The sequence below is a fragment of the Aplidium turbinatum genome, chromosome 14 (assembly GCF_918807975.1).
Source record: "Aplidium turbinatum chromosome 14, kaAplTurb1.1, whole genome shotgun sequence".
Lineage (NCBI taxonomy): Eukaryota > Metazoa > Chordata > Ascidiacea > Aplousobranchia > Polyclinidae > Aplidium > Aplidium turbinatum.
The window spans coordinates 9819348-9830528 of record NC_137485.1 but is presented as its reverse complement, the minus strand read 5'-3'; the positions used below and the strand labels follow the sequence as shown (position 1 = coordinate 9830528).

The following is an 11181-nucleotide window of genomic DNA, read 5'->3' as shown; positions in this document are numbered from 1 at the left end:
GTTTCTGTAGAAGTATTTCTATTTTTAAATGGCCAAAAATGAACAAACTGAATTGAGTGGGTCCCTGTTGGGTTTACGGTAGGTGGTTAACACGGTACCCGGACATTTTTCCGAAAGACATTTTGCCGAAAAGACATTTTGCCGAAAGACATTTTGCCGAAAGGACATTTTGCCGAAAGACATTTTGCTGAATGGAAATTTTGCCGAAACTCCTTTTTGTGATATATGTATTGATATTCTCCAGTGTGTTTTAGTCTATCGTTCACAACCTTAGTCCTTTCGGCAAAATGTCTTTTCGGCAAAATGTCCGTGCACGGGTTAACACGATCCTGTTGACAGATACGTGACATTCACAGAATTTGTCTGAAGCCAAACTGGTCAAGAAACGACTAACTACTCGATGTCGACATGCATGAATAAGCATCCTCAGGAAATTCAAGTGTTGTAAAGGCACGTTGTATTGGCGTAATTAAGAAGCAATTCTTTACCAAGGGCGCAGAAAACAAAAAGCAGTACGCAAAATACAAAGCCATGCTAAGTGAGAAAGATCACTCAAGTAGGATATTGTTAAACTACTGAGTAACCAATTGAGTTGACAGGTAGATAGTTTTGTGAAACAAACAAAAAGATAAAATAGTTGCTAAGCCGCACAATTCAAAAACAATACAAAACAAGCCGCAGTGTACAAAATATACAATGGTAGTAAACTTTAACAGTAGCCTACTTAATTTAGATAGCTGTGTGCCTTCATGTTCATGTTCACGTTTGAAAATTAATTTTTAATATTAACCCTTTGAAGGTTGGGGGGGGGCTGTCAATTCAACTTTTTTGTATCAACACTTGTATCTCTAAAACCACTGAGGCTGCGACTATGAGACTTCTTGACTTTTCCTAACTTTTAGTCACCTCTATTGAGCTGAAATTTTGAGCGAATAAAGGTTATAAATTGAGAGATATAAGGCATTTCTCAGCACATCCTCTGAAATATTTCATATTCTATTGATCAAAATTTTCCCACCAGCTGGATGAAAGTAATTAATTTGGCCTCGTTAATCAAATGATTCGTTAATCAAATGATTTAAATTGAGATTATGTAAAAAAAATTTAATCACAACATTGCAATGCATGTTTTTCATTACTCTACCAAAAAATACCAAATAATCCAAACGTCATAAGTCACCTCAACATTTCAACGGATATGAGCAGTTCTAAAACTAACATAGTTTTAATTTTCGGATATGCTCAGCGTGAATAATTTTACAAAGTGAATCCCAAGTTTTGAAACCGTGCTTTAAAAAATAACAGAGATATCACTCTTAATGCATAAGAAGAATCGACAGCCCCCCCCCAAACTGAGTAAGACTCCAGAGAGCCCAACCTTCTAAGGGTTAACACTTTGCTCCTCAAGGGGAGGCCAGATTTGGCCCCCCCCTCATATTTCCTTTGATTATTTGAAGCACAGTAACGCCATGCACTTGGTTTTTCTTGACTTTTCCTAAAATTGCCAGGCGGATCTGATGATATTAAATTTGATGCTAAAAGTTGTGTAGTTTTCTTGTAAATTCAAGATTTTGGTGAATTTTTGCTATTTCTAGCTCACTTCCAGCAAAGCGTAAAATGGATTACATTGCGATAACAAGCCATAAGCTCATAATTGCTTCGTGCATCGATATGCGCGAGCAGAGAGAAACATCCTCTTGTTTTCCTTTGTTTGGTTTGACCTCAATAATACAAAGCGCGTTATTTCTTATGCCACAAAAGAAAAGCCAGTGATCACAAAGCAGTTAATTAGAAACAATAATAGCAAACGTTTTTTGCGTTATCAGCTCTACAAAGAAGAATAGCAATCCACGATCAAAATAGTAGGCTATGTAGGCCACCAACTATTCAAAACAGTTGTTTCAAGCAGATAATATTCATTGACGAATAAAAAACGTTACAATAAGAAATCTTCTCTTGGGTAAATGCACGAAAACCTGGTTTCGAAATAAACGTTCTATGGAAATGCTCTCATTGACAAAACTTGCAATTGAGGAAATGTATCACCGCAAATGCTTTTGGGAGAGGCCGAAGAAATGGCGTTTTTGCAAACACCAAACAGTAATTGTGAGATACACTCAAAATTATGAGATAGGCTCCATTTAGGCTACACGTAGCAGCTAACTCGATGGCTACATGTCCCTTCCCTGCTTTATGTTGCCTACTTGTTGTTATGTCCTGCATTTTTGTTTCACAGCGCACTGTGTGTTGTTCCAAAGAGCGCAAAATAAAGATGATAATGCCTCATCTACATTACTAAATATTTTGTAATGTAGAAGAGGCATAAAGCTAGGCGTCACATCAGACAAACAACAAATCAGCTTTTTTCATCATTGATTCAACATCTGAATACGTTGCGCCAATGTATAAGAGGTCGGCTATTGTGAAGACCCGCCATTTATAAACGATCCGATTATACCAAAAGTGGGACAAACTAGTGGATCAAAGAATGAATAAACAATGCTGCTGAGAAAACTAAATCTAGGTGACGAACAATACCGATGTCTTCATTTATCTTGGAAAAATGCTGCCTAAACTTATCAACAAAAATACAGTAGATAACGGCAAGGACCCGAAAGCAGAATTTTCTCGACTTTGTCATGAATGTGGTCAGACATCTACAGTAATAATTCCACACATACAATAACGGGCACTCAACGGCTGTAAGATACATAATAATCAACCTGGTTCTGGGCCGTTTGTGTAACAGCTTAGGGGAAGACACTACTAAAAATGATGCACCACACAAATTATTTTCAATGAAAACTGAGTCTAAAAACCGATGTGGATTGTGCTGCACAATGACTTCAAGTTTCGGACAGAAAAGGCACAAAAATATCACGATGAAAATAAAGACCTTGTGGGAAATTTTCGAGAATCATAACACGATGCAAATACCATAAACGCGTAGTTTGCATGCTGCTCTAAGCTGGCCGGCAACCACAAAGGTAGACAATACAGGCAGTTTATAATTCGAACAACGCAATAAACATTATAAATACGTAAACCGACAATTTTCTTTTACAAACGTTTTACGTCTAATGGTAAATTTTCCCCCAACAATTTTTTGTGAAGAGCTTGCAAACCACGGTTTTGTAAAATAATTCATCATTATTATTTTTTACTTCTCAAATATTGTAAAACGTCATCAGCAAAATTACAAAAAAAAATTTTATTACTTCAATGTAGTAGGCCTAAGAATTTTTTATAGATTGTAGCCACGTTGTTTCAACAAAGAAGCCATTTTTTGGCAATACAAAGTTATAGAAAATAATTTGCAATCCTGCAAATGTTTGGAAAGAATCTAGGAAGTCTTCTCACAATCTGGCACAAAATGATTATGTTTATTGTATCTCTGCAATATTTTTTACGACAAACTTTGAAGCTTCGTCATAATCATTTTTATCTTTGAAGTCAAAAGTTAATTTTTTTTTGGCCAGAAACATAATCGCTGCCTTGCTGATGTTGTCGCCTTTACGCGTATTTTTTGTGTTTCAAACAATGACGACCCAGTCAGCAATCCAGTCCTTTTACATTGATTCAACATTTGTAAACGTTAAATTTATGTAGCTTTGCTGACTGTGGGTATTTCACATTTCCTTTGTTTACGCATGTTGATCAATTCGCTGTTGCATTGTTTCGACGCTGGCGGACTAAAAATGTATTTTCAAATTGATTGACACAATCTTCAATAAAAAGTTTAGCTTCGAACTTAGCTTTGTTGATGTAAATGCTGTATTGTTTGTGGATGTAATTTATGAGTCATGTTTATAAACACTCGTAAGCGAAATGACTTATGATGTGGCCTGCATGATATTTGTGATGCGACTTGACACAAATCCACAATTTCAAAAGCACCTAATTTGAACTTAGAAATTTCAGATAATTTCAACAACATGTTCAATTGTCTTCTCTCTACTAAAAATATTCATACTACGAACTCAATTGTAGACCTAAAATACACAAACGAAGATGTAAACAGCTATTCAAGCAGGCTAAGCTGTTACTTATGAGAAGTTTGGTTCCCTAAAACTAGAAGCTGGCCATGAGTTTGGGAATGCATTAGTTTAGGACAAAAATGTAAGACAACAAACGCAGTTTTGTTTTTTTTCAAATTCGTGTAACAATATTACTCTGATTGTAACTATTTTAGAATCAGTGAGTAGCTTACAATAAGATTTGCTTGCAAGTCGTAAGTAAATCTTTATCAATGCAATGATTCGGCACACCGCACACACACTTCGTGCGTTCGATCGAGCTCTTTGTTATTTAGAACTTTGCATGAAATCGGATTAGCACGGTAATTAAATAGCGGCAAGATAAATCAAAATTGTCGTTTTTGGGTACCTTTGCAAAAATTGAAATATCAAGTTTAACATTTAAAATTTTAAAATAATGACTTTTCAAACTTATAGACAAATGATTTTTTTTCACACCAGTGCAACTTCTGTTGAAATAGCACCAGCGGATAACACGTAACAGCTGATTGAATTTTATCCAAAAACGGCCCCCCCTTGAGCAGTTAACTTCCAAAAAAACGTTGAAAAGCAAAGGGTTAAAGTAATTAGTGTTTTATTACATATACTTTTTCAATTACTCTTTATGAACGTTAAATCGCGAAAATGTCTGATTCTGAATTGATCTTTAGTCGTGTCCAGCCTCGGGCTATGCTGAAAAGAAGAGTTACAAATACGGTGCATTAGTTGTCACAGAAAATGAATCATAATCGTGTAAAAGCAATACATTTCAATTCCACAAAAACTTGTAAATGCAAGTCATAACTGGTCTAATTTTAACGAAGGTGTGATATCAGTGAAACCTTGATTCAATTTAGGCTAAAAATACAAAAAATAACTTGCAAAGCACCATGATCTTAAGCAAACAAAAGCAAAAGTTACAGCAACAAATAACACAAAGCACGGTTCAATAGGCTATACATTACATCCGAGGAAGTCTTTTTTGGTTGATTGCGAGATACGAAACGTCAGCTTTCATTGACAGGCGCAATCTTAGAACTAAGAAGTATAAAGCGAGAGAAGAAAAGGAGAGCATTTTTTTAAAGCGAAAGTAGTGAAGCAAGAACGCATGTAGAAGTTTTTATCTTACATGATTAAATTTTTGAACTCAACGTTAAAATCATTTAGAAAAGTTGATAGTTTGGTGAAATACGTTTCTGCCCCCCTATCCCTATTAGAAGAACAATTGCCAGTCCGCCAGATCGTGGAAGCATCCTAATGAGGTACTACAATAGTTCGCACTATTCTTGTATAATGTTAAGTAAAAAAAACAAAACATTTTCAACGCTGGGCAAAGTGAAATGCCTGCATACCGGGAGCAGGTGCAACCAGATTAAAAGCCCAGTGTTTAATAGCAACGTTCTTTTCTCTGTGTTGTCACTGTTTGCAAGTACTAATTAAAAACAACTTAGAAACGATTGATAAATATCAGCAAGGATTTTTGTAAAACCATGGTGGAACTTGGAAAAGAAAACCAGGTTTTCAATACCAAGGATTGTCTTTCCAAGAGACATTTATTTGCACACGGTGATCACTATGAGATTCAACTGAGCTTTTAGTGGCGTTTTTGTAATAATTTTCTCCACTTTAAAACAACTTTATGAGTAAGTTACTATAGCACTGCGAAGCTTCAATTTTAATCACTTTGTTAACCACACATCAAGAAAGAGTCTGCTACAGCACTGGTACAGGCACGTATGCAACGCTAAGCATGCTTCTAAGGAAGGAAAAGAATATTTGCAAAAGGAAGAGAAGACGTCATCTAATCATTAGTTAAATGCTGATGCACTCAGTTGGATATTTCCAGATCTGTGAGCTGAGTGGATTGTGGGTAGGACATACTGAAATAGAAATAAGATAATTTGTAAAGTTGTGATTTTTGTGTTTATGGTAGTTCCTTATGACACTGGTATCAGCCATTAAATTCCATTGCAGTTCTATTTTTTTAGCAAAGTGAGTCAGATGACTAAATCACATTCAATGCATAAAAGAGTGAAAAGTTATTTTTATGGTCGAGTTGCTATCAAATTGACTTACTATACTACTTTTGCATACACCTATGCCACATTGAGTTTAGAATTTTTTCATGACACTGTTGTCTTCAACATTTAAAGAAATAAATTTTGATATAAATTTTAACTCTCAGTCTTCATAAAAGAGTAGTGAAGCTTAGTATTGGATTATTATACCAAATGAAACTTTTAGACATAAAACTTGTAACAGCGCCACATTTTTTAAACTTGTCTCATGACAACTTGTTAACAGTATGTCTAGTTTTGTAATAAATAAATATACAAGCAAACCTTACAGGTCACAACATACCGATTTCACAATTGCTTCCATGATAGCCTGTTCCACTACACTGACAACTGTAAGTATTTTTCTTCAAAACCGCACACACTCCACCATGCTGGCATGGCTGTGCTTTTTTACAAACATTCCCTGTAGATAAAATATGTAATAAAACATCAGAAGCAGCAAAACAATCACATTGCAGAAATTACAGGTACATAATTATGTGAAAGCAGTTTTGGAATAACTGGAAACACTTGTTTAAAACAATAACAAACTGAGCCTTTTGGCGATACGAAAACGCAAACCAAACAAAAATGTGCAGTATAATCAAGTTACTGCAGACCACCTTATATCGTTGGGGTAAAACCAAATGGAGTTATGTCCAAAATCATCAAACTGAGATAACCGCAAAAAATTGTTTGAATGTTTTTGATATCTCAAATGGATCAAACCAACCAGTGCCACAATACTTACAACCTTGTTTTGCAAACCTGGAGTGCTGGAAAAAACTACGCTCAAAAACCGAGACACTGCAATAAAACTAAAAGTGGACATAACCCAGTTTGGTTTTACCTCAACGATATATGCAAATCTAGTCACACGCTATATATACCACCTAGTCCTAGAAGCATAGGCGCCAACTTTTCAAAAAACCTTGGGGGGCGAGAAAGGTGATGACGTCATAACGAGAACGCTATTTTACTCAATTAAAATAGCCTTTGATTAAGCTTACTGTCCTGTTTATATTGACACCTAGATCGCAAACCGAATTTATTAGAATCGCTGCTTGAAACGATTAGTTTTACTTTTACGCATGCAGTATGCCTAGTCGCAAAAATTTTGATATTGTTAGCTCATAATTGGAACAGTTGGAAAACAAGCCGATTCATTTCCTTTTTGTGCAAGTGAATAACGATCAAGACAGTAAAGCTATCGAAATAAAACGCAAAAAAATCATAATCTCAAGCAGAGTGGAAACCCGCTATCAGTTTTATTACCTCGTTTTGCTAATTACTTACCTTCAAAGCGTTAACAACGGCGAAGTGTTTTCTCTTTTGTTTTTTATCGAAAGTCTTAATAAGTTAGTCTCAAAGACAGGTTGGTTCAACTTATACACGGGACAAGCTGTTGTCTCCAGCTCTGCAGTTTACAAAATGAACGCATCTTTGCTGCAGAAAAATCATTGCCGACGTAGATTACGGAGTAAAAGGCCGAAGTAAAAGTTTTGAATACCTGTATTGGCAGTGATTCAAACTTAATTTTCATATTCAATGATTTCTTGTCAATTCTAAACTTTATGCACTTGTTGAGCATTGAGCAATATATGCAAAGCTCACGAGACAAAACAGCAGAAAGAGCTGTTTGAAAAAATCAATTTTTTTATTATTGCGTGTAGGATATACAGTAATTGTTCTTATTACGTAACATTCCATGATCGTTGAAGTCGATGTCTAACCTTAGCGACCGCATAAAACAATGTCAGGTTGGCTAGGGGATAATAGCGGTAAGAGACGACGTTAATGCAGGCAATATCTGCGACCAAGACCATAAAACACCTTTTCTTTTATCGGTTTTCGATTTAATTCTCACACATTGTGAACAAAAAAATGCGTTTTGTTAAATTATAATTGATCTTACAGCGGGAAGACCTCGTTGAAAATAGCGTGTCTAATTTAGCTGGTTTACTTGATATTGCCCTGAATAGTTACGTGACTATTCCAGCAGCATAAGTTACTCTAAGATCTACTTTGAAATGTCCTCCAAGTATGTTAATGCCAATACTTAGATGAACCATCGAATGGTAGTGTCGGAAGCTATTCGACTTATACACTGGAGAAGGAAATATCACTGATTTTCAGCTCAAAAGTAGGGGTTCGACCTATACTCGAGCACTATAGGCTACTACACGGTAGCACAGGAGTGTATATTGATGAGTGTATGGCAATGAATGAGATGTATATATTTTCACAATATTTACATCAATACAGTGTTTATTGAAGCAAAACACGGATGACAGTTTTGAAACATGCATTTTTTCTTTAAGCTGTATTCACGTAATTGTTCGTTGTGTCTATGTTTCAACTCGATAAAGTTTACTAAAATCGATTTCATATTTGAAGTCACCAAAAATCCAACGGACGTTTGGATAACTCGTGAAATAAGACTAAACATGCAACCTCGCATTTGCTTTTTCGCTACCACGCGTTTTGACTTTGAAGTTGCTCCTCACGCGCGGGAAGATAAGCAGTGTGTGACTGTGAGCGTGCATGCCGTGCGCATCTCAGTAGTAATTCACGTTCCAGAGAAAGCCATGCGATCAGCTGCTGTTTTGCGGGCGAGAGCAACGTAGGCTGTTTTTCGCTTTCGGCATTCTTTAAGTCCGATTAAATGATCAAAATCTCTTTCGTATAGTATTTTATCTTTGAAACACCATTTGTATTTGCGATTTTTGTTGCCCCTCAATCATAAATTCACGGGGGGCGCCGCCCCCCGGAAGTCGGCGCGTATGCCTAGAAGTTGGTGGCTGGTACAACTATCGATTCACATTGTTGTTGCTATTCCTACAGTCTAAAAAGTTCATAAGAATTGAAAGACAAGAGTAGCCTAGCTAAAAGATGGACACACTCAGTTGTCCAACTAACTGTTCATAGAAAATTAATTCTACAGGACTAGACAAACACTAAATAACACATTGATGGGATTAAATAACACGATTGAAACAATAGAAAAAACAAACAAAATAAATTCAAACGTTTTCGGCAAAACCAAACAAATTTAATTGTTTTTTTATTTTGACCACATCATTGCTTATGTTAGGTACATTTTATAATAGGGTTATATAGAAATTAACTATCAGTATTTGATAAAGGATAATGGTTTGAGTTAATATTTCGATTTGAAACATCAAATATAATAAAAAATATTTTATGATGATGTTGATTTTGTTTATTTTTTTGTTTTATTTATATATTCCTGTTCTAATGATAATTTTTTTAAACTTTTTTGCTGTGTTGCAACATGGATCATTTCATTTTGAAATATACAATTAACCAATCCATTCTAAACTCACTTCTGTTATGTACTGTATTTACTATTAAAAGAAAACTTACTTGTGACTTTTTTACATTCTTTTCTGGTTTTGTAAGGAAAAGGGTTGCTACACTTCCTTGCTCTTCCACAAGAACAGTGATTAGTCTTTGGACGTAACTTACAGCCAGAAAACTTTTGGCGTCTCGCACATTTTCCACGGGATTTTTTTGGTCTTCCTTCAATACAACCTTTGGATAAACACAAACTGAGATTAAACAAGGTAGCCTAGCCATGTTAATGAGCTTGTTAGGGGCTGTTTTTTTGTTATACCCAGGCTTACACCTAGTGGTTGAAGATTTAGATTAAGTGGACAAGAAGGCAAGGAAGCCAATCTTCATATCTACCTTCAGACATGCCTTTAAAGTTTAATTGTCCTGCTAAAAACACAGTTAAGCTACCGTACTGCTCTTGAGTGATGTCGAACTGGCGCACCATGGCTTTCACCACTCAGCTATGTAGCCGACAGGGGCTGGTTAAATGAAATATGATGCCAATGTGCCAATATTTTTTCTTTTTTCCATCTTCCCATATATTACCGCAAATTGGATGTATCACAGACAGTCAAGGCACAACATGTCAGGCAAGGCACAACTTCTGCTTTTAGCTTTATAGGCTACCGGTACCGAATATAATTTTATATAGGCTAGCCAAAAACGATTATATTGAGGTAAACCACATTGGCAGTTTACATTCAAAGTAGGCTTAAAAAAGCAATACAAATTACCTGAACAGCAAGTTACCTAAACAGTAAAGAATAGACTTAAAACTTACCAAGCAAAAGAACAACCAGTATAAAAGCTAAAACAACTCTCATTGTTGCAACTCGAACGCTGTGTAGTCACTGATTTCACAAAGATTTATGAAGAAAATAAAGCTGTTTACCAACTTTTTAGTGGTAAAAACAGTATTCTAACAGTATTTGTTGTTTACTGAAATGAACAAAGAAGTTCAAGGAAAAACAAACGTCTTACAGACGATTGACGTCACAAAGAAAATAATCGCCATGAGGTAAATTCCCTATCTAAAGAATTTCAAACAAATTTTCGATTTTGTTTAGATTTTCGATTGTTCAGAGAATAATTTTTTTGGATAAATGCAAACTTTGTAAAATTTTTCTGTTAAAACAGTAGCTATATATTTTTGAAGACATAAAAATTATTATGATTCTCATTTACGGTACTACGGTACATCATTCTTAGTTGAAGCATTTTGGCTTTGATTGGAGTTATTCGAATTAATTTGTATTTTTTGCCTCAGCAGTGGCGGATCTATCGAAAAATAGCATGTATGCTCAATTTTCTCGAATTGTGCTAAATTTTCTTTCTCACTTAGCTCGTTTGATCACATTACATTAGGGATGCATTATATTAACCAAACCGGCAGAACAAGGCAAGGAATTTAATTGTGCCAATTTCATCAGAGGTGAACAGGATCCGGACCGGATCTTACTGTTTTTCAACGGATCCGGACTGGATCTAAATCTTGTTATCTTTGTATAGATACCGGATCCGGTGTGTAGCCTATTATTTAAAACGTAACTTTAATTTTGAACCAAAAGCTTATCACCCAAATTCCAAGATAAGTTCAGATTTGATTAGTCATGACTATGACTGAATTAAGAGGATAGAAATGATTGCCTGTTCTGAAAAACAGATTTACCAAAACAGCCCTTGTTGTTGTCTAGCTTTAAGGTTTAGGCTGAAGCATGGTGTCAAGCAGTCTCCTGCTTTACATTACCTAC

The 11181-nt window shown here is 35.5% G+C and overlaps 1 protein-coding gene across 1 annotated transcript; it reads right to left on the bottom strand.

Annotated features, from left to right (window-relative positions):
* Positions 1 to 434: 434 nt before the first annotated feature.
* On the bottom strand, positions 435 to 10392 carry LOC145783040 (uncharacterized). The gene is made up of 4 exons (XM_082594808.1): positions 10212 to 10392; positions 9461 to 9628; positions 6378 to 6497; positions 435 to 5896 (listed from the first exon to the last, which is right to left on the bottom strand). The coding sequence occupies exons 1-4, from the start codon at positions 10252 to 10254 to the stop codon at positions 5829 to 5831; spliced, it is 399 nt and encodes a 132-aa protein (XP_082450934.1). The 5' UTR covers positions 10255 to 10392; the 3' UTR covers positions 435 to 5828.
* Between the last annotated feature and the right edge of the window lie 789 nt (positions 10393 to 11181).

Coding starts and splice junctions, on each gene's coding strand:
- LOC145783040 (XM_082594808.1), bottom strand. CDS start 10,254: ATGAGAGTTGTTTTAGCTTTTATACTGGTTGTTCTTTTGCTTG. Junction 9,629..10,211: donor ACTGGTTGTTCTTTTGCTTG/GTAAGTTTTAAG, acceptor GTTTATCCAAAG/GTTGTATTGAAGGAAGACCA. Junction 5,897..6,377: donor TGGAAGCAATTGTGAAATCG/GTATGTTGTGAC, acceptor TTTCTATTTCAG/TATGTCCTACCCACAATCCA.